Source organism: Chelonia mydas, chromosome 2 (assembly GCF_015237465.2).
Source record: "Chelonia mydas isolate rCheMyd1 chromosome 2, rCheMyd1.pri.v2, whole genome shotgun sequence".
In the NCBI taxonomy this organism is placed as follows: Eukaryota; Metazoa; Chordata; order Testudines; family Cheloniidae; genus Chelonia; species Chelonia mydas.
This window is the reverse complement of record NC_057850.1, coordinates 217,573,012-217,600,803: the sequence shown is the minus strand read 5'-3', so window position 1 is coordinate 217,600,803 and position 27,792 is coordinate 217,573,012. Positions and strand designations below refer to the sequence as shown.

The window sequence follows — 27,792 nt, the reverse complement described above, 5'->3', positions numbered from 1 at the left end:
ATATACACAGTAGTCACACTTCTTAAAAAAAATCTTCTGTTTTGAAAGATTCTATCAGTTTGAGACAGCATCCGTATGCTTGCAATTGTGAATACTGGTAGAACTGATATCTGTCAAACTTGTAGAAACTTTTGAAGTGTGATTACTGTAGTATGTATTTGGAAAGTTTTATGACTCGCTTCCCTGGCCACTAAGTAGGATGGATAGAAAACATAGAATGGAGGTGGGAATGACATATTTAGATTTGCCTAGAGTAGCAGAATGTTTGGAAATGCATCTGGTCCTATTTCATCAAACTTTGTTATTGATTTTGAGTGGAATTTTAAAAGTGTCTACGTGACCTAAGACAATAGGTCCCACTGAGATCAAGAGGACTTGTGTTCCTAAGTCACTTAGGCTCTTTCAAAAATCCCAGCTTTTATGTTTAAGCTTAAATTGTCAAATTGTGTAGTAACTAACATGTATAACTAAAAGTTTTTATTTTCATTACCTTTATCCTCCATCTCCCCTTTGCTCTTCTTGTTTGTCACATTCACTTATTTATTGTTTCAAATTAGACTGTAAAGTCTTTGGGCAGAGGCTCTGTTTAGCTTTGTGTTTACACAGCATTTTTCTCAATGGGGCTGATAGTGACTGGGGCATTTGGGGATTACTGCAATACAAATAATAAACAGTAATCATCATCATTTTGCATTTTACTATTAAAAGAGTACCACAGAATTTGTAAAATATGTGTCCTCTATCACTAGTTTAATTTTTTCTTATATAATCAGCTAGAGGTATTGGGAAACTGAAATGAATATCTTGTAATATTAATATTTTCCCCATCTTTCTTTTACATTTTAGTATATCTGAAGAGTCACAGGGAAACTCTAAAGACTTCATGCAGAAAATGACAAAAACTGAAAGTCTTTATCAACAAAGTACAGATACGGCAGTAGAGGTACTGTATAATTCAGTTTGCCTATCAACAATATTATGTGTTTTCAGCATAATTTAAGTACCTTGGGATATAAATATTTACAGTTTAACAAGACATCATTAAAATTTGGGAATAATGTTTTGGAGTAATAAACAAATGATGATAATGATAATCTCAATAGTTATATCATATGTTTGGAAGTGAAACATGAACATGAGTTCAGCCCATGATCAAGAAACAAATGAAAGTCTGATTTAAGTTTTTACAAAACATATCAAAGAAAATGTGTGTGTCATAGAAATTATGATGAGCAATAATCTTAGCTTTCATTTTAAAAAAAAGTTTCTAGCCTTGGTTGCAGAGGAAAGTTTGAAAATTTAATTCTTAAAGGCTCAAAAACCAGACAGCAAATAAAAAAAATCCAAAACTTTTAAGCCACCCTTAATATTTGTTGAGACCAGACTCATGATTTTTGAACTTTTGGGATTGGCAGTACTGTATTTCAGACTTGTTTGTAAGGCTCAATGACCTAGTCATGTCCCTTCTGCCCTTACCCCAGCTTCTATGCTTCTGGGCGGGGGGGGGGGGCAAACAGTGCTGGAGAACTGAACAACCACTTCATCTATTGCAATTTTAGCTTTTGTATCCGATTTTGGAGCCACAGTGAGGAAAATTCCCTTTTCCAACTCTTTTTCTTTGTGGACCAAGATTACTTAAACTAATTTACAAGTAACCTTTAATTAAAAAAAAAAAAAAAAAAAAGGTTTAGAAAATTCAGTATCCTAGCTGAAACTTGTAGAATTGAGAAAGTAAAAGCAAGAAACCATGAATTAATATTTCATATTTTTCTTACAGTTTCCTAGTAAAATGGAATCAAAAGGTGATATGGACATTATTCAGCTGTTGGAAAAACAGTACCAAGGAAGATTAGAAGAAGAAATAGCTAAGGTATAACTTTATAGTAACAACTTTTTAAATATGTATAATGTGGTTTTATTTACTGTTTTTTTACTATTCAGAAAATTACAGAACAAATATATTGTTATAGTTATATTTATTTATGGGAAACTATCTTTTTCTGATTCTGAACAAGAGAGAACCTTTCAAAGCCTGTAGGGAATCTTGTGCTTTTGACACAAGCTTAACGTGATAAGTAGGCCCATACTAATCCGCTTTATTTTTCTTTTTTCACTCATTCCTTTAGCATACACCAGTTAATCCTTTTACTTTCTTAACCAATACCCATCTTCCAGGGGGTCCTGCTCCTAAAATCCTCTGTATAACCCTCTCAAAATCTTCTCCGTAAAGGAAAAGAGCAACTTAATCAGTCTAATCCAATTTTTTTGAAAGAGGTGTATGATTACAGTTGACTGTAAAATATCTCTCATCACTGCAGAATTTATTTTCTGATCTTGTACTCTCCATAAGTACATGAAGTTTATAGTGAAAAAATAATCCATCTCCTTTCATTATGAGACAGCAGAAATAGGAAAAAAAAACAAGGGGGGAAATCACTCAGTGAGATTAATAGGAGATAAATGTAGAACTAATAGAACTAATACTTCTCATCTGGTTTGTAGTCATCCTGGGGAATTCAGGCAATGGGAGGTTATAGCTTCAAATACTATAGATAGTTGTATTTCCAATAATATATCTCACTTTATAATAGCATATTTAAAAATATGAATTTTATTTGCTAACTGTGTTGCTTTTTTACCTTTTAAATGTGTTTATTTCCATGTAAAATTTATTTATTCATATTATTGATGAGTAGCAACTAGTTTTCTTCTACAGTTGTAGACGCTGCTATGTATGAACTTCTAAAGGTTGTTTTTATTTTTTTCAGGTTATTGTGTCAATGAGTGTAGCATTTGCCCAACAGACTGAACTGGCAAGAATGGTTAGACAAGAGGAAGAATCAGCACTATTGGTAGCACAAACAAAAATTGTTCATAAAAAGGAAGAATGTTTTGAAAGTAGGAAGAAGTGCACTGAAGATGAGCTAGACAACCATCTTATTAAGGAGAAGAAAGCAGACATTAAACATGCAGAAGAATTTAAATCACTTAGCAAGGAGCTGAGTGAAGAGTCCAGTGAGATTTCTTCTCTTGAAGAACAACTTGAATCAAGGGTTAAGCCTGGTTACATACTAGAACTGAGCAAGAATGAAATGAGGTTTCCAGTAAAAGTAGTGAAGGAAATATCAGTAAGTATATAAACATCCCGCTGAGAAAATCTTTAGCTTTTCCCCCCCAGTACTACTAGGTAATTTAGGCCTAAAGTGATGGGGTTTTAAAAAATTGTAAATGGAAAAGAGTTAATTTTAACAGAAATGTTATGATTTATTTTAATTCTATGAAAATTCATATTTTATTTAGCAACTTGTGTGCTGTGTTTTAACCTAAATATTGTAGCATTACACTAATGTATGAGAGCTGGAAAATAAAACTGAATATGCTGAAAATGACTAATCCATTTTCATGATCAAAGCTTGTGAAATTCAAAAAAGTAGGAATGGCATAAACAGTGAAAAACAAGCTTGATTTTTAAAAATTATTTTAATATCAATAAATACATCTTACTAGTGACACATGAAACCTATATAAAGGGGATAAAATTGTGTAAATGTATTATTTTAACCCACCCATGTCCCTCTTGATATATAGGGGACATCATCTGAAAGGATAAAAGTGATAGCTAAAATATATTATTTTTAATAATCTCTGGGGGAGAAGAGGTATGTACAGAGCCCGCCATTCAATCCTAATAGCCAGGCATTTGGCAATTTACAAAGTGAGATGGGGAAATTTTTACCCTATTGTGTCTACAGGGCTACTGCAGCTCAATGACAAAGATAGGTTATTCAACTCATTCCATTCTGAAAGAGAGAAGATTGTAAGATCCACAAAGCTGAGGGTCCTCTGCTCCATGTTATGTTCACTCATTGTGTGCTGCCACATATGGATCGTCTGCAGAGTGGAGCTACGCACAGTGTAGGAGGGTGCATATCTTTTACAGTCCCCTCAGACTGTGTCCCTTCAACAGCTTAAATAGCAAAATTATCCTGTTGTACTTCTTTTTGGAATCATGGAGACAGAGGCAGTATATGTCCTGGAGAAAACTGAAATAAATATGTGGAAAAACTGATACCTGGAAAATGTTCATAGCAAAAGGTTAAGTTATGTCTGTAACAGAAATCTCAGCCAGCCTCCCTGTACACAATCCACTTTTAAGTAACTAAACATGGAAATTGGTGTTAAAAGTTTCATTTTTCCAATTTTTTATAATATTTTCATGGGTTTAGATTTAATCAAAATTGTATGTTCTTCTTCCTAGGCTGGAAACTATTGATATATGTACAGCTGGGAGCTCATTAGGTTCAGTTTTAGGGGACGGTCAGCACCACTGATTAGTGAGAAAGCTTGATAATTAAGAATTGGCTGGAGTTATTTCCACCTCTTTTTTTACAACAGAGATTACAATGTCAAGATAGTGAGTCCTCTGAATTCTATATATCAGGGAATAAGAGACAGGAAAAAAATAAATGTGTCTGACAACGATTCTCTAGTTGTAAAGCATTATATAGGTGGAATTATAATTAAATTTTGTATTTCAAATAAGTAACCCTTCCACCTACCCTCTTCAGAAAGGAACCAGTGAAACTTAGCTAGCCTAGTCTTCATTAAAATCTGATAGCACTGTATATAAATTTTGAGTGGTAGGATTCTCATATATTCATTCATAACTGGATTGAGATTTAATAATTTTTTTATAGAGTAGTGAATTTGTTCTTCAGAAACTGTGTTTTGAGATTTGAAATCTCAGTTTCTATACAATGCTTAAAGTTCTAAACAAATTTATGTTACGTATTCTACTTGTAAAGATAAGTATTTGCAGAAAAGAGCTTCTGAAATTCATATTTTTACAAAGATTGTGTCCTAAAGAGCATAAAGTTGGAATTGTAAAATGCTCACTCTTCCATATAATTTTCAATAACATGAAATGTGCATGATCAACTCTTGTTATGAGTGCACGGTGCAAGAATTATCTATATTCTAATGTCTGTTGTTGTCACTTGAACATAGAATGTACATTTTCAAATACTAATTTATCACTATAAACAACAGTGTACAATAGGAGAACTCAGCCAAACAAATACTTTATACACTGTCCTGAAGACTTAAAAGTTAGAGCTGTGCGAATAACTGATGTTTTGGTTTGCTGGCAGTTCCAGAAAATTGGGAAAAATATTGTTTCAGGTCAACCCAAAACCTAAATTTATTAGAATTTTCAATGAATAGAAAAACGAGGAAAAAAATTGTTTTGGGTCAAATAAAATGTGTTCAAAATGAAGGATTTGGTTTTAATAGATCTGGCATCTATGACTGTATTTTTTAATAAAAGCAAAGAAAATGAAGGGCTGTATTTACAAGGGGACATAGGCACCACTCAGAAAATGGAGGAGGAGGCTCCCAATAACCCAGAGGCAAGGGCACTCATGTAGGAGACACAAGTTCAAATCACTGCTTTTGAGCAGGGACTTCAAACCCAGGTCTCTCTTATTCCTGGTGAGTGCCCTAACCACTAGGCTATTAGCTATGCTGTAATGGGTCTCTCTTAGTCTCTTCTGTTGAAGTTGTTGCACTTTGTGTACAATTCTTAAACATTCATTGGAGCAGAGAGTGGTAATGACTCTATAGCCTCGTTGCTCGGGCACTCACCTGGGAGTGGGGTTCCAGTCCTTGCTCCAGTGAAATTAATTTATTTATACAAAGTGGAACAGCTTCAACAGGAGAGACTGAGAGAGACCCAGCTCAGAATACCAATACCATTGTTGTTAAGGCACTCACCTGGGATATGTGAGGCCTGGGTTCAAGTCCCTAATCATGGGGGTCTTGGATATAAGGAGGGAGGGCACCTCCTCCTAATTTTTTTTGCACTCATGCAAGTCACTGAAATGGACATGAATTTGCAAAATGTTTTGGTTGAACCAAAAATGCATTTTTCATTGGAAAAAATTTAATTGGAAAAGTGAACAAATTTCACCCATCTCTATTCAAGGTATAAGAGCACAGGCAGTTTTGTTGCTTGACAAAACAGAAGACTACAATACAAAAACAGAGGGATGTGTAGTTGCAATGGCACATTTCAGATATAAACAAAAACTGTAACTGGAGTACCTCATGCAAGTAGTAGGCCATATGGATATTTTTGAATGTTGAATATGAAGAGGCTTTTGAAAATATGAATTGGGATCTATCCCAGGTATGGAAAAGTGTATGAGAAAGCAGTTAGTCGGAAGTGAGTCACACACACAAAGGGAACAGCTAGGAGCGATGCTTTTGGAGAACAAAAGAAGCAGTAGAGAGGAGAAGAGGAGAGTAATAGGTAGGAGTTGACTTGTGAAGTGCTTTGAAACTGAAGAAGAGAAACATTAATTTTATTCAGAAGAAAAAGGGAAGAGAAAAGTACAGAGAAATAGAGAAGAGTATATGAGATGTGATTCAGTGATCGCATTTTCGATAGATTTGAGACGAGGAAGATAAAAGTGCAAAGCCTGAGTGCAGAAGGTTGCAATGAGGAAGGTTGGAGATAAGGGCAGGGATATTAATATTACTTGGATAGAACTTTGTATATGAAGTCCCTGCACTCTCTCACCAACCCCAAAATATTAAACAGAGCTTAATATTTTTCTTTGTTTTGGAACATTACATCATTATATCTGTTTACTGTCTCTTAGTTGGGGAGTATGTGATTCTTTAGCATTTGTCCTTCCAAGAAGCAGGCAACAAGTTGATTTCTTGGATGATAGATGTTTTGATTTGTGCAAATCTTTTTGAAAAATTGTTTAACCATTTCATATATGTACCTGCATATAAAATGTTAATAACAATTCAAATATTACAGCCCTATCATGAGATGGCAACATCCAGTACAGAAACCTCAAGTCAGCTGTTGCTATATGAAGAGCGTTTGGAAGACATGCGGCAGGAACTTGTACGACAATATCAGGAACATCAGCAGGCAACGGAACTATTGAGACAGGGGCATATGCAGCAAATGGAATGGCAAAAAGAAAATCAAGAACAACTCCTAGCAGAGCTTGATAGACTTAAAGTTCAATTAGCTGAGGTAATGTAGGGTCTGGGGCAATGGCAGGGCAGAAGAGTGGACTGACAGCTGATCTTGCCTTTTAAAAAAAAAAAAAAAAAAAAGAGTTCTCACCACAATCAGCCCTAAACTGTCATGGACTAGTCTTGGTTGGAGCCTCGAGCAGTTCAACCACCTTACTGTTGCTGGGAAGACATTTACCAGTCTGATCTCCTGCCACTGTCTGTACAGTGAAGCCTACCAAGTCAAGGGCATGAGGTTTCTGGGGCCAGCTTCCATTAACCAATTTCCCTCTGTGTAAGTGTGGTCCCAGAGGGTTATCATTAATTGACCCACCCAGTGATTGTTGTCAGTGGAGTAGTAATCCATTGCTTCTTTTAGTGCCCTGTCCTCACTGCTATCATTGGCACAGTGTTCCCAGGAATGACTGTTCACAGTCCATACATGATCCAAATTTGGAGTGGGGCATTCCAAGAGTGGCCTGCACTGAGCCAACTCTGTTACTGCCTCTAATGCCATATTTCTTCCCTCATGCTCCCTTTATCTCAAGCCAGATGCCCTGTCTTGTGGTGTAAAAAGCCAGTTTACACTGCTCTTCCACTGCATTATATGCTGCTTCCACCTAGGTCTTAGATAAAATGAGAAGAGTACCAATTACAGGAGACTCTGTGATCTGCCTGATTGGATCTGGTGTTGTGGAAGCTGCAAGGAGCTTCCATGCACTGGTGGGAGAACGGTTAATATTCCCTAGGGAAGAAAGAAACCATTATGAGCAAGAGTGTACTCTCTCTGTTCTGCTTCCCAGCAGCCAAAAGATGTCCTCCTTCATTCCATTGGACTGTAAGGAGCTTGGCTTTGTAAAGTACAAATTATTTAAGTGGGAGAGGCAAGGATGTATGTTTACTATATTTTTTGCATTTCTAAAGTATAGCCACCCTAGAATCCAGTGTCCCAAACCCATACAATCTCCATAAAAAGGTATGTTAAAGGAACTCCTCTTAATTATCGGGGTCTCAGAAATTAGATTTTTTCTCTTACCAGACTAAGAGGACAAAACTCAAAACAATCTGTCCAATCGAAAATTCACAGACTCACATAGTACATTGACAGTGCATGCATATGTATTTGATGCGTCATCTGAACAATGTAACATTACAAAAATATACGAGAAAATAGTGACAGGAAAACCCTAAAGTTCTTCAGTTCTGTTCCACTATGCTTACAAGGTTCCACCCGATGCCTTATGCTCCTCCCATACTAGGTTTTTCCTCTGTCTACCTTCTGTCTGCTTTTGGGGGGGGGGGGGAGTGTAATAGTGACCTGCTGTTCCCAGTCATTGTGGTTGTAGGTGGCTGGTAAGTCTGCTTCTCCTTTCTGCAACTTCAGGGGTGTGGTTGGCAGGCCTGCTTATCCTTTAGCCTATTTCTGGACCTCTTCCTATCCATTGTCCTGGAATTGTTCCTCTGGGGTACCGATATCTTCCCCTCCTCTGCACTGCCTCTTCTGTCTCCTTACACTCACATCTATACATTGCGGGAGCTGAAACTTCTAATACTGGGGGGAGAGAGTACTTGTGTAATTTAGGTCGTTAGCTCCTCTGTTTTAATGTAAAGGATGTTTTTGCCATGAGATCTGTGTTAGAATTAATATATAATTATTAAATCAGGAATACTTCTAGCTCCTTTAAATTTGGACCATAGCACTGGAAGGGACCTCCCTGATCATAAAGTCCAGTCTCCAGTAGGCAACCCAGTCACTTAATCCAGTTCATAAATGTATCAAGCCTCCTTCCCTAAGTGTACCCCGGCTCTGCTCCTCCCCCTCCCTCCCAGTATCTCCTGCAAGCTGTTCTCCAGTGTGCAGGAGGTGCAGGGAGGGAGAGGGAGGAGTTGATCAACGGGGTCCACGGACCCCATTTTGAGAAATGCTGAGTTAGGTTGTTTGCCCCCTACTCCTATTGGCAGGCTGCTGCAGAGTCTTGCTCCCCTGATTATTAGAAATCTCCTTCCCTGTTCTTACCCTCAGCTGTAATTAGTTTGTTATACTATATTCTTTCACCTTTATGAAGATCTTTTATAAGAAGGACATATTATTTGGATAGTCTTATCTTCCATCCTAAATATTATACTACAGTATATATATATATTATGAAGTTAAACTTGTAACTTCCAGTGTAAATATAGTGCTTTAAAAGAAGTACTTACAGATTTATATGAAAATCTTAGATATACTTAAAAAGGAGGAGGTATTGTTTCATGGTGTCTGTGTATATAATGTCTTCTGCAATTTCCACAGTATGCATCCGATGAAGTTAGCTGTAGCTCACGAAAGCTCATGCTCAAATAAATTGGTTAGTCTCTAAGGTGCCACAAGTCCTCCTTTTCTTTTTGCGAATATAGACTAACACGGCTGTTACTCTGAAACTAGATATACTTAAGCTACCAAAACGGCCAATTAACTCTCAGTTTCAGAAAGCTTTAAATTTGCTTTTAACCACTTAACAAAAGGAGCTGTATTTTCCTGGTGCAAAATATGTTGAGTATTGGAAGTGCCAGGAATCACTCATACCAGAAGATTAAAAACCTGCCTAATGTTAATGCTTTCCTTCTATTATTCATAGTATGTCCTTATGAAATTTCATTTTTAGAGTGTCTCAGTGGAGAATGACAACTTGGTTACAGAGAGAGAGAGAATGCTTTTAGAGGAACTAGAATTGTTAAAGCAACATTCTGTACCCGGAAGAGAGAAGCTGCATTATGAGCTAATCAACAATAGTACGCAAACACAGGTAAATATGGACTTTGGCTACCTTAGGAGCCATGGAATGTAAATGCAGTAGGATTTCTTTTGTCTGCTGCCTTATGGGTTGGTTAAATAATGAGGAGGTGGAGTTTAGCTGCCTATCTTTTTACTTTAGGTAAACTCAAATTTTAATGTTGCTATAGCAACATTCAACAGAGAACCCAGAAACTGTTTATTTAGCATAACAAACTTTATTTTAACAGGCTCTGGCTTAGATCTGTCATGTTTTTTCCATCTACACATTAATGTGTTTTGTACTTATTATCTTTCCTGGATGCTAGCAATTTCATGGAAAGGGATACTTTTATTTCAAACAATATGTAATTTTTGCATAAATGTTTTAATTTCGTAATGTAACCATGTATCAGAATACAATGTTGATTCCAACATGACAGGATTTTTGTCTTTTTTGTCTTCTCTACCTTTGCAAATACTTACTCAGAATGAAAATGAAAGCCAGACTGAATCAAAAGAGTACACCTTTGAGGGTGAAGACAGAGGAGGAAAGCCTGAAGAAATATCTTCAGATATTCTTTCAAAAGAAAGGTATTCAGAGCTTGTACTTGTTAAATCCAGACTTTCTTTAATTCAAAGTTTCTGTATTTATAGCTTTGTGAATCATATAATTATCTGATGTATCAGTCATATGCAATAAAAATTTATAATAAGTCAATATAGAATCCAAACCTCAATGCTTTTTGAGTGAAGCTAAATAATTTGTCACTTTCGTACTGTTTATTTGAATGGCTATATTATAAAATTGGATTTCTTAAAAATGGTCTTGAAAATGTTGTTCTGAGGCTATTTATTCCAAGTAGTTGAATCAAGCATTTAAATCATATTCCAATCATTGGAATTTATAAGGCTATTTCTTGGCTTATGCCACACATTCCTTACATACTGCTTGGATTGTGTACTCTACCTGAAACTCAGCCTTTTCTGTGTAGCTATATAATGGCCAATAAGGATTTTTTGATGTTTGCACATTTTCCTATCCATTTCATATACTATATAGGGCAATATATATTTTTACATTGATTTTTGTCAGTGTCCCAGTTATCTTTGAATATTCCTTATCTTGAACTTTTTATGTAAACTTTTACAATAAATAAATACAAAGATGCTCACCAGAAACACAATAGCCTATTTTTCAATGTCATTATGTAATTTTAAATATTTGCTTATACTACATGGCATAACTTAGACATTTTCAGAAAATATCGTCTGTGTAATTTAACTATTTTTTGTGCACAAATTTTGCTGTTCATTTTATATTAAGCTACCAATATAATATTCTTACGAAACCTCCATAAATTACATTTTTTGTTATAAAGTCAAAGGCTGCATTTTAAACATAAATTCATCTTGAGTTATGTCATTTTCCCTATCTCTAATTTCTGACTTCCAACCCTACCACATTCTCCCAATCTCCTTCCTCAGCCTGCATGTGTAATCGTGGCCTTTAAGGTGTTGGCTCCCCATCATAATGAAGCACAGTCATTCTTTGAAAAAGTGAAGTGTATGAAATATAGTTAGTATACTGTACTGATGTAAATAAACTAATGTTTATTTTATAATTATGTAGCCATCGTATATAAATGAACAGACTGATGTGGTCTATATTTTCAAAGTACATGTTTCCAGTGCAAAATAAAATAATTTGTGCTGCTTTATTATCATCATATTATCATAGCTGGACAATAATATTTATTTTCATGTTGTCCAAGTTGTGCAACTAGCAAATTTCTTTTTCCTCATGTGAGGAACCTCTCAGGCAGTGGCTTTCAATCTGTGGCCCAGAGACCTCTGGGGGCTCCACAAACTAAGTCTAAGTTTTCCAAAGGGGTCTGCACCTCCATTCAAAAATTGTTGTGGTTCCACAAATGAAAACAGTTTGAAAACCACTGCTCTAAGAAACTCAAACTATAAGCATGACCTTTAATAACTTTTACAGTTCTGCTTTTTAAAGTGATTATAAAAATACTTTACTTACTTTACTCTGCAAGTCTACTCCTGAGGTAAAATACTGGCCGCAATTAAGTCAATGGCAAAGCTCCCATTGACTTCAGTTTCTGTTTCATCTCTATGTACAGGCATACTCTAGAGAGGGCTAACAACAGACTCCTGAAGATTCTGTTAGAGGTTGTGAAGACAACTGTAGCTATAGAAGAAACAATTGGTCTTCATGTCCTTGGATTACTGGATAGACCTGGGAAAGACCCTCCTTCTTCTAAAACTGTTCTATGGGAGGCGGAGGCAGAGCAGTCAGTAAAGCCCTGTGTCCGTGTGGGATTTGAAAAAGGTACTGGTTGCATGTTTATTTCTAACTTCATATCATCTAGAAGACATGTAATATGCCAGGCCTTTTTACTTGAAAAGTAAGATTTTTTTTTAACTCATGGTAAGTTAAAGGGCAGGTATATTTAAAAAACAAACGAACAAAAAAGAAAAAAGTGTATGATATACATGGCATCTCCATTTGATATCCATCATTAACAACCAGCAGCTGATTAACTATTGCGCATTCCTAGGCACTGCTGGGGGGTAAATTGTACCTTTGCTACAAGCTCTGTGTATGTGGCAATGTATAGCTGCCCTGCCCCAGGAGTGGACCAGGAAACAGATATATCTTGTGCTAGCTCAATACCTGGTGCTGTGAACATCTGCTGGCACATTGGTGGGGTTGGGGGTGCGGGCTGGATTAAGGCACAGCCTGCTTCCCACATACCTGTAGAAAAGGGAGAGTAATGGCTGTGCGGAGGCTTCTTTCCCCAAGCTGCTACCTATGGTGCACGTAGCCAGTGCAAGAGGGAAAAGGAGCGCCCTGGGTGGGCACAAAGGATAGGTGACAATCTAGCCAGAAAATAACATTTTATTATATGTGCCTATACTTAACTGGAGTCTTAATTTCTTTAGTGGATGTCACCGGAAAAAAGTAGTAACCATTAAAAATTACTAAATTTCCATTTTAAGAAAATGCACACTATAGAGTGGTTACTCAAATGGTAAATAAAGATGTATTTAGTATTTACTGTTTTTATTTGCTGTTTATACTTTTAATAGTTTCTATTCTCTGCCACCCCTGTAGCCTTAAATCTGTGGCAAGTTACATCTTGGAACAATTTATAATGTCTGAGGTAATTTGAGACTGGCAACTTCTCACAACTGAAACACAGTGAAATCTTTAAGTGACCACTCAAAGTGCTGCTTAAGAGAAGTAGTCATCTAGTGCAGGTGAAGAAGAATTGTACTGGTACATAATGTCTGGGGATTCTTTGAGATGAACTCTTAAGAGTACATAAGCATAAACATTCTAACTTGTTACAAATAGTACTCTAATAAGGGTGGTCTATTGTACAGATTTTGTTCTGTGTATCTATAGGGGAAAGAGACTCTGCTTTTGAGGTTTTAACTTTTTACTCAGATATCAGAATGGATGATTAAGCTTCCATCTTTAATTTGGTGCCTGTTCAGGAGAACCTAATGCAATGGTTCTCAACCTGCGGCCTGCCAGTCGCTTGAAGCCCAATCAGCACAGAGCTGTGGCCCATGCGACATCCTCAGAGCCATAAAGGTAGTATTGGATGTGGCCCACAGTGGTAAATAGATTGAGAACCACTGACCTAATGACTGAGATTGACTGGTCTTTTAATACGTTTTCCCCTGTGAATAGGGTGGCCATACTCTTAGTCTGAATGGATTGGCGAAGGAGGTATAGTATTGTTGCTTTTCCACCGTGTCTGTTACCCAGACACCGTGTGTTACCCAGGGTTTTCAGAACCAAAGCAGTGGTAACTTAACTTTTTTTCTCCAAGCAGTGTCAGGAATAAACCAATGGGGACACAGCTCCTCCGTCTGATAAATGATTGGTACAAACAACTGTGCTTTTGCCCAAAGGTCTCAAGCACGCGCGCGCGCACACACGCGCACACACACATTGTAGTAGTAGGTTCAGAGCATTCCAAACATTTATAGTTGCCCAAAGTCTGAGATGTTTTCGAGAAATCAGCAACCAGGCTTCCAGGGACCCTCCTTCCCTCGGCTGCTGGTAAGTTTAGGTGTTCGCTCCTTGCCCAAAGAAAAGCTTCCTCTGACTGCTCCAAAATCTATTCTTTTGCTTAATCTTTTATAGCTAATTTTAACAAAGCACATAATTCATAGTGACTACTAGTAGGCCACCATAGTAACCCTCTAGTGGGTCACCAATTCCCCTAATTTCAGCAAACTACTCATCTCTTATCAAAGCATTTCTAGTATTTCTAGTCATAACAACAATAAAACTTATATGTCAGGAGCACTTAAAACCAAGATCAGCTGTCCAACATTCCTTCCTTTCTCATGGTACATTAACTCTCTGTCCCACCTCCCATTCTGATTAGCAAAACTGCACTCATGCAGCTGTTTGGCCTTGCCTCTCAAAGTACTAAGATTATTCATTGCTATGTAGTATTTGGGGTTCAGCTAGCAGTGGCTGGACACAAAAAATGGCTGACTGCAGTAATGTCAAATTCTGGTATTACAGTTGAGGATAAGTACACTTTCTTCTTTGAGGAGTGTCCCTGTGCATGCTCCACTTCAGGTGTTGGTGTGTTTCTGTGTCTGTGATCAGATAATTTCAGCAGCAGTGTCCATCTAGGTCTCATATGTGCTGTCCCCCTCTCGCGCCGTTAATGGCGCCTATCTAGCGCATGTGACCTGACCCCTCTCAGTTCCTTCTCAACATAGCTCCCAGCAGTGCGGTAGCTGATGTCTTTATTTACTGGGTAGAACAGTTAGAGTAATTGTTTGTTTACTAGTTAGATTTACTTACTCTTTTTCTTCCTCCTTTAGTTTTCTCACTGCTTCTGAGGGTGGGCAGGAAATACTGTTTTGTATTGTAGTTTAAATGAATTCCTCAAATTCTGTATTTATATGCCTAGTAAGGAATCTATTTGACAAAAAACATTTTCTGAATCTTTTTCATTGTCTGTATTGTTACAGACATACATGCTGACAGGTATTTTGAAATAAATTACCAAAATAATTGAAACTGGTGTGATCATACTGTATTATTTTGACAAATAAAATATGCAGAATTTTGAAGAATTTTAAAAAATTGTGTGTGGAATTTTTAATTTTTTGGCACAGAATTCCCCCAGGAGTAATGTATGTGGGAAAGGATTTAAGTTTACAATGACCACATCTATTGAAAACAATGGTTTGTAATGTTCTTCCGACTCAGTGCACAGTTTGAGCTGTAGAAAATGGATTGTACCTTCACAAATTCTCTCTCCCAGAGAAATGTGAAGAATGTAATCATATCCTCTGTGATGACTGGAACACAACTAGGCATAGTTACATGTGCCACTTCCCTACTACCCATATTCACAGACCATCTACTAATGCTTGCTGCCCTCCTTCCACATACCCAGTGAGCTTCATCTACCTACAGCACATATGCTTGCTGCTCTCCCCCAGACAGGTGTGCATACATGTGTTTACAGCTATTCATCTGTCATACACACACACTTGCTGTGTGTATATATGCACTCAAACTGCATATATACACTTTCTGCCTTCCCCTGCACACATTGCTGTCATTAATTATTTGCTCCTGTTTATACATACAAGAATTATACAAGAGGTGATTTGTATTATATGTGCTGTAAATATACTGAAAAACACAATATAAAAATATTGGCTGCATGCATTTGCCACGTGGATGGATGCAATAAAAATTCATGTCTGGTTTACATGCTACCCTAGTATGTAAAAGACTGCAGAAGGCCCCATAATTAGTGTCTACTGTGTACTCGTTCAAAGGCCCCAAAGTGCAGGAATGTTCCATTACATAGAAGAGGCCTGGGTTTCTTTCCTACCAAAGTTCTTCTGTTCTTCTCTCTGTATTTATTAAAGGTGGATTTTACAGATGGGTGCACAGCATTCTTTCCCCTTGGACCATATTGGTCTATGCCCCCTCTGCCCCACTAGTGGGAGACAAGAGTAACATCTGAATTTCAGTCATCCATATATAAGCTTGTTGCCAGTATTCTTTTTTATGTTTTCTTGAAAAAGAATTGGGTGAAATTGAGGGGCCAAAGGAAAGAACATGTATTACAGACTAGATAAAATTATTGTGGAATTAATCTCTTTTGCCTGTGGTTTAGATGTGTGAGTGCACAGTCTGTAATTTACTCTTACAAAATTATAATACAAAAGCTTCCTTGCAGGGGACACAGTTCCTTCAGTAGGAACTGGACTGACATTTATTTGGTCCATTTCTGTCTTGATTATTGTGGGACATTATTTTGCTTTTCTGTTAGAGCATTTGCTTTTGGAACATTTCCATTAGTGTTTCTACAAGAAAAAAGTCCTTATATTTGTCCTATTTTTTTAACAATGGCAAGTATGAGGAAATGTTTCTTTGCAAGATTTTTACCATAGCTTTCTGGAAATATAAAAGAAACATCACCCTCTTCTGCATCCAAAAAATCTTAATTGTGAAAGCTGAGACTACGTATAAAGAGAGAGTCTTCTATAAGGTTTTTCTTTGTCTATAGTCAAGTGGAAAAAGGCATATATCTATCAATCAAAGTAAGTTCACCACCAGTTTTCTGAATATGATCAATTTATTTCTGACTTTGTAACTGTGCCTTTTATAAGGCCGTGGCTCTCAACCTTTCCAGATTACTGCATCCCTTTCAGGAGTCTGATTTGTCTTGCATACCCCCAAGTTTCATCTCAGTTAAAAGCTACTTGCTTACAAAATTAGTAGGGCTCTCAAGCGATTAAAAAAATTTAATCACGATTAATTGCGCTATTAAACAATAATAGAATACCATTTATTTAAATATTTTTGGATGTTTTCTACATTTTCAAATATATTGATTTCAATTAAAACACAGACTACAAAGTGTACAGTGCACACTTTATTTTTTATTACAAATATTTGCACTGTAAAAAACAAAAGAAATAGTATTTTTCAATTAACCTAATACAAGTACTGTAGTGCAATCTCTTTATCTTGAAAGTTGAACTTACAAATGTAGAATTATGTACAAAAAAACCCTGCACTCAAAAATAAAACAATGTAAAACTTTAGAGCCTACAAGTCCAATCAGTCCGACTTCTTGTTCAGCCAATCACTCAGACAAACAATTTTGTTTACATTTGCAGGAGATAATGCTGCCTGCGTCTTGTTTACAGTGTCACCTGAAAGTGAGAACAGGCGTTTGCATGGCACTGTTGTAGCCAGCATCGCAAGATATTTACATGCCAGATGCACTAAAAAGTCATATGTCCCTTCATGCTTCAACCACCATTCCAGGGGACATGTGTCCATACTGATGATGGGTTCCGCTCGATAACAATCCAAAGCAATGCGGACCGACACATGGTCATTTTCATCACCTGAGTCAGATGCCACCAGCAGAAGTTTGATTTTCTTTTTTGGTGCTTTGGGTTCTGTAGTTTCCACATCAGAGTGTTGCTCTTTTAAGGGTTCTGAAAGCATGCTCCACACCTCATCCCTCTCAGATTTTGGAAGGGACTTCAGATTCTTAAATCTTGGGTCAAGTGCTGTAGGTATCTTTAGAAATTTCACGTTGGTACCTTCTTTGCATTTTGTCAGATTTGCAGTGAAAGTGTTCTTAAAACAAACATGTGCTGGGTCATCATCCAAGACTGCTAAAACATGAAATATATGGCAGAATGTGGGTAAAACAGAGCAGGAGACATACAGTTCTCCCCCAAGGAGTTCACTCACAAATTTAATTAACGCATTATTTTTTTTAACGAGCGTCATCAGCATGGAGGCATGTTCTCCGGAATGATGATCGAAGCATGAAGAGGCATATGAATCTTTAGCGCATCTGGCACGTAAATATCTTGAGACGCCAGCTATAACAGTGCCATGTGAACTCCTGTTCTCGCTTTCAGGTGAGGTAATTAAGAAGCAGGCAACATTATCTCCTGCAAATCTAACAAACTTGTTTCTTTTAGTGATTAGCTGCACAAGAAGTAGGACTGAGTGGACTTGTAGGCTCCAAAGTTTTACATTGTTTTGTTTTTGAGTGCAGTTATGTAACAAAAAAACTACAATTGTAAATTGCACTTTCATGATAAAGAGATTGCACTACGGTACTTGTATGAGGTGAATTGAAAAATACCATTTCTTCTGTTTATCATTTTACAGTGCAAATATTTGTAATAAAAAGTAATATAAAGTGAGCACTGTGTACCTTGTATTCCGTGTTGTAATTGAAATCAATATATTTGAAAATGTAGAAAAACATCCAAAAATATTTAATACATTTCAACTGGTATTCTGTTGTTTAACAGTGCGATTAATAGCAATTAATTTTTTTAATCGTGATTAATTTTTTTGAGTTAATCACGTGAGTTAACTGCAATTTATTGACAGCCCTAAAAATTAGACATAAAAATACAAAAGTGTCACAGCACACTATTACTGAAAAATTGGTGTAAAATATATATATTTTATAAATTATGTAAATAAAAAAATTATTGAAAAAAACCCGCCAGCACTGAAGCCCAGAGACAAGCCCCATCATGAAAGCAAGAAGCACAAGAGACACAAGAGGGTCCCCATAGCGGACTGCTCATAAACTCAGCATTCCCTCCCTATGCCACACGTGGTCAGATGAGACGTTAAATGCAGATCCCATGGGAGTGCCACTGAAGGCCCCCTTGGCTGGGGGGTAAAGCCAAGCGAAAGCGGAATCCATCATTACCAGCGGTCACCCTTGTACCAAAGCATTCAGACCACCTGGCTGCTAGCATGACACCAACGGTTCTGTCTCGCTTACCGGATAGACCAACTCTGCCAGCTTCACTGGGTCCCTCTGGAGTCTCAACCGGGTGTCCCATGGACCCCTGGCCACACTGAGAGATTCCTCACAGTGGAGGAGATGATTCTACTATATCCACAATCTCCACTTCTCTCAGGCCCTGCTCTTATCCAGGACACTACCACACTCGAATATGAACCTTTGCTCCTTCTGCAAGAGAAGCCCATCTCTCATGCGCTGCACTGCAGCCCTCTGGCACCAACAGTCTGGCCACTGATGGAACCATCCTCCGACTCCAAGGAGTTCTGGGACATGGCACCGCCACCATCCCCATTGCCACACAGGAGCCCAGACATACATCTCAGACCTCCTCATCCTTCTGCTTACGACCTACCCAGGGATGCCTGGTACTCCTTCCTAGGGGCTCGCCCAGACTAGTGGACCTCTCATTCTGGCCCTTCTGGGGGCCCTGGGACCTGTACAAAAGGCATCCGGAGTCATCTCAAGGGTCCTGCCAGGCTTCCCCTGTAGACCCTTCTGCACTATCGGTATACAAAAAGGAGGATGTCAAGTCGGTACTGCCGGTCCCAACCGGAGCTTCTCGTCACTGGAGGAGGCAATCATCCCCCTCCTGCTCTCTCTGCCAGATCATCACTAGCAGTATCAAGACCTGCTGAGGAGGGTGGCCACAGACCTGCAAATTCCATTGGAGGAAGTCCAGGACCCAAACACCGCCTCCTGGACATTCTCCAACCACAAGGACCTTCAAGAATGGCGCTCCCGATAAACAAGGCCATCCTAGAACCAGCTCAATCGGTGAGGCACACACCAGCCTTGTGCGCCCCCACACCAAAGAGAGCAGAGAGAGCATAGGCGTCTAATCAGTGTGTGCTCCGGAGCTGGAGCACCCACGGGGAAAAATTGGTGGGTACTCTGCACCCACCGGCAGCCAGGCTCCCCACCCCAGCTCACCTCACCTCCGCCTCCTCCCCTGAGCGCGCTGCGTCCCCGCTTCTCCTCCCAGCACTAACAAGCTGTGGGAGGGAGGGGGGAAGAGGCGGGGCCAGGTCGGGGATTTGGGGAAGGAGTCCAATAGGGGCAGGGAGATGAAGTTGGGGCGGGGACTTTGGGGAAGGGGTTGGAATGGGGGCAGGGGCAAGGGGGATTGAGCACCCACTGGTGCCAGGAGAAGTTGCCGCCTAAGAGAGATATTTTGTGCCAGCTGAAGGGACGATTTTTTTACTTATCCACCTGATTCCCAAAACTGTGGTCATCCAGGCAGCTGCTGATCCCTCCCATCAACTGATTCTTCAAAAGGAAGCAAACGCTGTCGTCCTTAAGGGTGCGATAGAGTGCATTCCTCCCCAATACCAGGGTAGAGGCTTTTATTCGCCAGACTTCCTCATCCCGAAAAATGACTCTGGACAGCATCCCTTCCTCAATCTCTGACTACTAGATAAGTTTATCAGGAAGACCTAATTTTGAATGATAACGCTGGCATCAATCATCCCCTACCTCCACCAGGGAGCATGGTTCATGGCTCTCAACATAGAAGATTTTTACTTCCATGTGGACATCCACCTGTCGCATTTCAGGGTGGCACACCAACACTTCCAATCTTAGGTATTCTCATTCAGCATTGCGACAGCACCACAAGTATTCATGAAGGTCTTTGCGGTGGTAGTGGCCCAGAGGAGGAACCTAGGATACTCCGTATTCCCCTACCTGGATGACTGGCTCCTCATGACACACTTGTAGCTGAAAGCTCTCTTGGCAATCTTCAAAACCTCCTATTATTCTTGGGTATCTGCGTCACCGAAGACATATCTATTTTGACACCCACACAAACAAATACACTTCAGAGAGGCAATACTGGATTTGATTGCTGCACGAGTCTTCCTCCCAGCGGATCATTTCTCTGCGATTAATACCTTCATTGCTCATCTTTGCTATAGGCCCCGCACCATGGTCCGCCAATGCCTCTCTCTCTCGGGGCATATGGCAGCCTGCACTTACGTGTTTATGTACAAACTGGGTTGTACATAAACATACTAGAACTCAGGGCAGTCCATCTCGTCTGCAAAGCCTTCCTTCCGCTGATATGGTCCCTTCACATTCAGCTTCTCTCTGACAACATCTCTGCTGTTCTAAGTCTGTTTGGCTATGGAACTGGTGCATCAGGAGGCAGGTGACAATACATACCTGCTGGGCACCCAGAATTCTCTAGCCAACAGTCAGCAGAACGCTACACGTAGACCATGAATGGCAACTGCACAATGTAGTCCTCAATGATCTTTTCACCCAGTGAGGAGCCCCTTGTTGGGACCTCTTTGCCTGTCAAGTGAATCAAAAACTTCCCTGCTATTGCTCCAGGGCAGCTCTAGACAGGGGCCCTGGGGAGATGCTCTCCTCATCTCCTGGACAGGTGACCTCCGCTGTGCCTTTCCCCCCATATCTCTACTGTCTCAGGTTCTTCACAAGATTCGCTGGGACAGGGCCAACATCATCCTCATGGTGCCCTACTGGCCCTGGCAGTTCTGGTTCACTGACCTCCTGAAACCCTTTGCCTGACCAGTCAGGCTCTGGGCATTCCCGGATCTCCTTATGCAAGATCAGGGCAGACTCCGGCATCTGAGCCTGGACTCCCTTCACCTCACAGCCTGGTATTTAGAATGGCATTGAGTATAGTCCATGAGTGCTCCGCCCTGGTTCGACAAATCCTCACCCAAAGCGGGAAAACTTGCTATCTCACAAAGTGGCAGCGCTTCCTGGAATGGTCTCGCTGCCATTACCCCTCTCTGGACACGGTGACCATCCCAGTTGTGCTGGACTACCTACTTGCCTTCAAAACATCGGGCTTAGCTATCAGCTCTATCCGGGTACACCTGGCGGCACTTACTGCCTTCCTCCCACCAGTGGAGGGCACCTCCATCTTTACACACCCTACAACTGTGTGCTTCATGAAGGGCTTGCTCAGCACCTTTCCACCAGTTGTGAAGCTCCTGTCTCCATGGGATCTTAACCTTGTTTTTTCTGCCCTCATGAGACTGCCCTTCGAACCCATGGCAACATGCTCCATGACCCCCCCCCCCCCCAATGAAAGGGGCATTCCTGGTTGCTGTCACCTTGGCCAGATGAGTCAGCAAGCTCACTGTCATGATGGCAGACCCTCCCTACATGGTGCTTCACAAGCCAAGGTCTCATTAAGGCTACACCCCCAAATCCTTCCCAGTGTGGTGTCCAAATTCCACCTCAGTCAATCCATCCACTTGCCTGTGTTCCATCCAAATTTCCCACCAACAGAGCCCTGCAGTCTCTTGATGTTCAGTGCGCCCTGGTGTTCTACTAGCACAGGACTAGACCTTTTCAGAGGTTGCCGAGACTCTACATAACCGTTGCAGAGAGATCAACAGGACAAGCCATATTTTCCCAAAGAATGTGTAAATGGGTCTGAGTGTGCATACCGGAATGCTATGAACACTCCAACCTGGTGTAACAGCTTATTCTACATGAGTGCAAGCCACCTCCTCAGCCTCGCTAGCAGATGTACCATGGCAAGACATCTGCAAGGCCACGACGTGGCGCTCTGTCCATATGTTTACGGTGCACTGTAACATAGATGGCAGATGCGGACATGGCCGTGGACCACGCTGTATTGCAGATGGCTATGCCACCTCTGCACTGATTACTGGTCATAAGTCACCCACATGTGAAATACACATAGGGACCATCACTCAAAGAAGAAGAGGAAGTTACTCACCTGTAACTTAGAGAGGTGTGTTCTCTATCTGTATTCCCACTACCCGCCCTCCTTCCTGCCCATTATACCGTGGACCAGGAGTATGAGGAGACTCAATATGCATGTGCAGGTCAACGGACGCTGCTTGGAAATATTTCCGGACTTAGGTGCATGGCATGAATGCGCACCCACATGTGGAATACAATAGGGGCCACACGTCTTGAAGAACCTCCAGTTACAGATGAGTATCTTCCTCTTAGGTACTTATGACCTTCCTTCTTATCCCATGACTGCTTACTTTGCTTAAGAGCCTTTGGTGAGGGACTTTGTCAAAGGCTTTCTGAAAGTCCAGGTATGCTGTATCCACTGGATCACCCTTGTCCAAGTTTGTTGACCTCCCTCAGAGAATTCTGTTGGATTGGTGAGGCATGAGTTCTCTTTACAAAAGCCGTGTTGACTCTTCCCCAACATCTCTTGTTCATCTATGTGTCTGATAATTCTGTTCTTTATTATAGTTTCAACTAATTTGCCTGATACTGAAGTTAGGCTTACTGGCCTGTAATTGCAAGGATCGCCTCTGGAGTCTTTTTAAAAAATTGGTGCTACATTAGCTGTCCTTCAGTCATCTGATACAGATGCTGATTTAAGCGCTAGGTTTCATACCATGGTTAGTAGTTCTGTAGTTTCGCATTTGAGTTCCTTCAGAACTCTTGGTTGAATACCATCCGGTTTTGGTGACTTGTTACTGTTTAATTTATCAGTTTGTTCCAAAACCTTTATTGACTCCTCAGTCTGGGACAGTTCCTCAGATTTGTCACCTAAAATGAATGGCACAGATGTGGGAATGCTTTGCTATTTTCAAAAGAATACATCTGGAGACTTACGCTTTCCAGGGAAATAGTGTTTTTTAAAGTGCATTTCTACACTCATAAGTGATTTTTTAAAAATGCTATCAATGGTTTCTATATTTACCATCCCACAGTGACTTCCATATTCCAGTTGTTCACTCTGCAGACTTAATCAAAACTCTGAGAGAGTCAAGCTAGGTTTTTTCCTCTTCAAGTATCCTTAAACTTATTTGTAAAGTTTCTGCAGGCCAAATAATGGGTGACACCTGGGTAATTGCACAGCATTATTGGGGCATGCACGGGTGTAACTAATTAGAATTAAGTAAATTATTCTGTTGGTGATGTATTAGGAAAAATAGAATCCTGCTCACATGTTCTTAGCTCTGTTGGCTCTGCAGAGCCAACAGGAATGAAAAACAGTAAAACCTGATTTTAGGCCTCAGTCTTGCCCAGGCAGAGCTCAATGCAGGATCAAAGCCTTAATCACTAAAATAAACAAATATGACTCTGAATAAACACAAGAAACAGATCTGTTAAATATAAATTAATAAATATAAAAATTGTTGTGTTTCAGAATAAAATAGCACTTTACATTCATTACCACTGCTGAACTCAGGAGATGGGAGATGGCACTTCCCTTTGTTTGACAGCTATCCTTCAGTCAAATTATGCTTCAGAATTGTTTTTTTCTTTAGAAAATGCTTTATTGCATTTGGTTTTTATTTTATATATAGCCAAAGATAAAGTTCAAAACAGTAGCTACAGAATTGGGGATGGGGTAAAAACTAATGTAACCAAGCTATGGTTTTAAAATCTGAAGTCTGAAATCTTTGTCTTTACCTCATGAATTCCACACCATAATCTTTTGGTCATTGGCAAGGATAAAGGAGAACTTACTTAATAAGATGCATCCGATGAAGTGAGCTGTAGCTCACGAAAGCTTATGCTCAAATAAAATTGTTAGTCTCTAAGGTGCCACAAATACTCCTTTTCTATTTGTTAATATTAGTAGCATCGGTAAAGAGAGAATGATGATATTAGCATCAGCTGCTGAAATGTTGAGACTATGTCAGTACTGATTATGAGCAAGCTTTGAGGCTTGAAATTTTTCCATTCATATTTCTGATCAGCCAGAAGTTGCAGAAAAGTGCTGCATATCTATGCAGTTGCTTTGCAGAAAGAATACTTTGTGTTCTAAAGTAACTCACTATAGCCCAGTGCAACAATATTTCTCAGGCAAAACTTCTGTTAACATTCAGGTATTATAGGCTATGACCGTTAGGCTGCACTGCAATTATGTAATTTTGAGTTTCAAGTTTCATTCCAAATTCATTGACATTAACAAAACTTTAATAAATGTCTTTATTACATTGGTACAGCATTGGGAAACTCTACAGTGCTGGATGTCCATCTTAGATAAAGGTCCTTTCTACTCTGAGGATATTAAAGTTCCTGTGTCACTATTTCAGGATACCAAAAGGCCTTTTGGCTTGGGTGCTGAGCAATCCAAATGATATATATTATTGTAAAAGTATAGAATAGTTAGTTCCACTGAAGGTCTCATTACAGAGGTTTGGGATCTTAAGATGCTAAGAAAAATCTTTATTTCCCCAAACCTACCCTAAAAGTTGTTGTATATGGGTAATAAGCTTGATTATGTTGAAATAAATGCGAATGACATGAAATTAAAAGTGTGATCATTTCCCTGAATGGTATAGTTTAGGCATAAAAATGTATAATATATCAACTACATTGTTAAACATGTTGCAACTCATTTAAAAAAAAATTAAAACTAGAATCTTGCACTTCTTGCTGTATTCCCCCCAAAACAGCTGTTGTAGGAGTTGTTTTTTCAGAGGGCCCAACCATTCTTATGACAATTTGAAGGAGGGAGAGCAATAAAGAAGAGGGAAGAATAGGTATAAAGAGATTAGATCAAACCTATGTACTAAATACAATTTTGTTTAAAAACAAGCAAATTCTGAAGAGGCTGCTGTAGTTCCATTTTGAAGTTCTGTTAACTACACAAACTGTTCCAGCTTTGCTGTCATGATTCTTCTGCAGACTAAATTATTATTTAGTCTGCAGAAGAGAAGAATGAGGGAGGATTTGATAGCTGCTTTCAGCTACCTGAAAGGGGGTTCCAAAGAGGATGGATCTAGGCTAGGGATTGGCAACCTTTGGCACGCGGCCCGCCAGGGTAAGCACCGTGGCTAGCCGGGCCAGTTTGTTTCCTGCTGCGTCTGCAGGTTCGAACGATTGCAGTTCCCGCTGGCCGTGGTTCGCTGCTCCAGGCCAATGGGGAGCTGCAATAGGCCGAACCTGCAGGCGCAGCAGGGAAACAAACCGGCCCAGCCCGCCAGGGGGCTTCCCCGGGCAGGCCGCATGCCAAAGGTTGCCGATCCCTGATCTAGGCTGCTCTCAGTGGTAGCAGATGACAGAACAAGGAGTAATGGTCTCAAGTTGCAGTGGGGGAGGTTTAGGTTGGATATTAGGGAAACCTTTTTCACTAGGAGGGTGGTGAAGTGCTGGAATGGGTTACCTAGGGAGGTGGTAGAATCTCCTTCCTTAGAGGTTTTTAAGGTCAGGCTTGACAAAGCCCTGGCTGGGATAATCTAGGTGGGGATTGGCCCTGCTTTGAGCAGGGGGTTCGACTAGATGACCTCCTGAGGTCCCTTCCAACCCTGATATTCTATGATATTGGATATCATCAGAACCCTTAAATGGAATAACAACTCAATACTGTAATTTACAGATCCCTCTTACTTGTTTCATATTTAATTGCTGAACAAGCGTAGATTAATTGATACCATTACTTGCCCCTCCCCCCCCCCCCCCCCCCAAAAAAAAAAAGTCTTTTCCATCTGTCTCCAAAGCAGTTTCATGGGGAAATTACTTCACTTTCTGTAACTAAAAAACAGGAATGACATTTGGTGTGTCATGCACAGAATTATGAATTGCTAATGCCTTACGATATATGGAGTAATTACTGTTGACTGTCAGATATTATGAACTGGAGAATAAACCCGTTCAGTCTATGAAATTTAAACCTTGGGTAAAAAATATTTGTCCATTTGAAAAAAAAATGGCAGAAAGATATTTTAAAGATTATATTATTTTGATAAAACAAACATTTCTATTATAAGGAAACATTTTTGCCAATTCAGAATCTAATAAATCTAATAATCAGATAGTGCTTCAAAATTCTATAGTAACATAATGAAATAATGAAATAATCTACTGCTATGAGACATTAATATATTGTTATCGCACTCACCCTACTGTTGTTGAAAATTTCACCTGTTGCCTAAAAGGTTTTTTAATGTACAACAGTTTCTCTGTATGTCTTTGTGGTGTCCTGCTTTGAAGGTATAAATATTTTATAATTAGTTTATACCTTGTCTCTGTAATCATAATTCATATGTGTAATTTTTTAATTTTAAATGCTGAGTCCGTATATAAAGATTATTGTTGTTATTGCAGAAGAGCCCTCTTCCTTATATCATGGTACTGATTTGGGAGATGATGCTACTATCAGGTGGGCAGGAGTAACAGATGAAGGACTTCAGCTGACTCAGCATCTCACAGGGAGTGGCTTTGCTGGAGAAGAGATAGACCCTGACAATGAAGAATTAGTTCTAAATATTAGTTCTCGACTGCAGGCAGCTGTTGAAAAACTTCTGGAAGCCATCAATGAAACCAGCAATCAGGTAGGGTTACCTAACTGTAATATGCTTTGAGTTTGTAGTGGTACGCCTTTTTTTCTTTTGTTTTTCATTAATGTAGTATTTGTATAGATGCAGACTCTATATCAGAGGTGGACAAACTATGGCCCGTGGGCCACATCCAGCCCATGGGACCATCCTGCCGGGCCCTTGAGCTCCCGACTGGGGAGGCTAGCCCCTGGCCCCTCCCCTGCTGTCTCCCCTCCCCCGGAGCCTCAGCTCGCCATGCTGCCAACGCTCTGGGCAGCGGGGCTGCGAGCTCCTGCTGGGCAGCGGGGCTGGCTCCGGCTGGGCCACGCGGCTGCCTGTCTTGCTGCTCTGAGTGGCATGGTAAGGAGAAGGGGAGCGGGGGTGGAGGGGTGGGGTTGGATAAGGGGCAAGGGGTCCTGGGGTGCAGTCAGGGGACAGGGGCGGTTGGATGGGGTGGAGGTTCTGGGGGGAGAGGTGGTCAGGGGATGGGGAACGGTGGGGGGTTGGGTAGGTGTGGGAGTCCCGGGGGTCTTGTCAGGAGGCGGGGATGTGGATAGGGGTCGGGGAAGTCAGGGGACAGGAAGGGGGGGTCGGATAGGGGGTGGGGTGGGGTGGGGAGGCACTTAGGGGTGGGGGGTCCCAGGAGGGGGTGGTCAGGGGACAAGGAGCGGGGGCGTTGGATGTGTCGGGAGTTCTGAGGGGCGGCAGTCAGGGGGTGGGAAGTTGGAGGGGGCGATAGGGGGTGGGGGCCAGGCTGTTTGGGGAGGCACAGCCTTCCCTCCCCAGCCCTCCATACAGTTTTGGAACCCCGATGTGGCCCTCAGGCCAAACAGTTGGCACACCCCTGCTTTATATTCATAAGAAAAGAAGAATATTTCTGTATTTT

The 27,792-nt window shown here is 40.1% G+C and overlaps 1 protein-coding gene across 22 annotated transcripts in view; it reads left to right on the top strand.

Annotated features, from left to right (window-relative positions):
* Positions 1-27,792, top strand: part of AKAP9 (A-kinase anchoring protein 9) — a 210,018-nt gene that overhangs the window by 117,664 nt on the left and 64,562 nt on the right. For all 22 annotated transcript variants that reach the window (XM_043541209.1, XM_037890710.2, XM_043541212.1 and 19 more), the window contains 8 exons: positions 847-943; positions 1,778-1,870; positions 2,769-3,128; positions 6,830-7,054; positions 9,681-9,821; positions 10,278-10,381; positions 11,929-12,137; positions 26,695-26,921. In XM_043541209.1, coding sequence (XP_043397144.1) covers positions 847-943; positions 1,778-1,870; positions 2,769-3,128; positions 6,830-7,054; positions 9,681-9,821; positions 10,278-10,381; positions 11,929-12,137; positions 26,695-26,921 — 1,456 coding nt within the window. The remainder of the gene's footprint in view (positions 1-846; positions 944-1,777; positions 1,871-2,768; positions 3,129-6,829; positions 7,055-9,680; positions 9,822-10,277; positions 10,382-11,928; positions 12,138-26,694; positions 26,922-27,792) is intronic.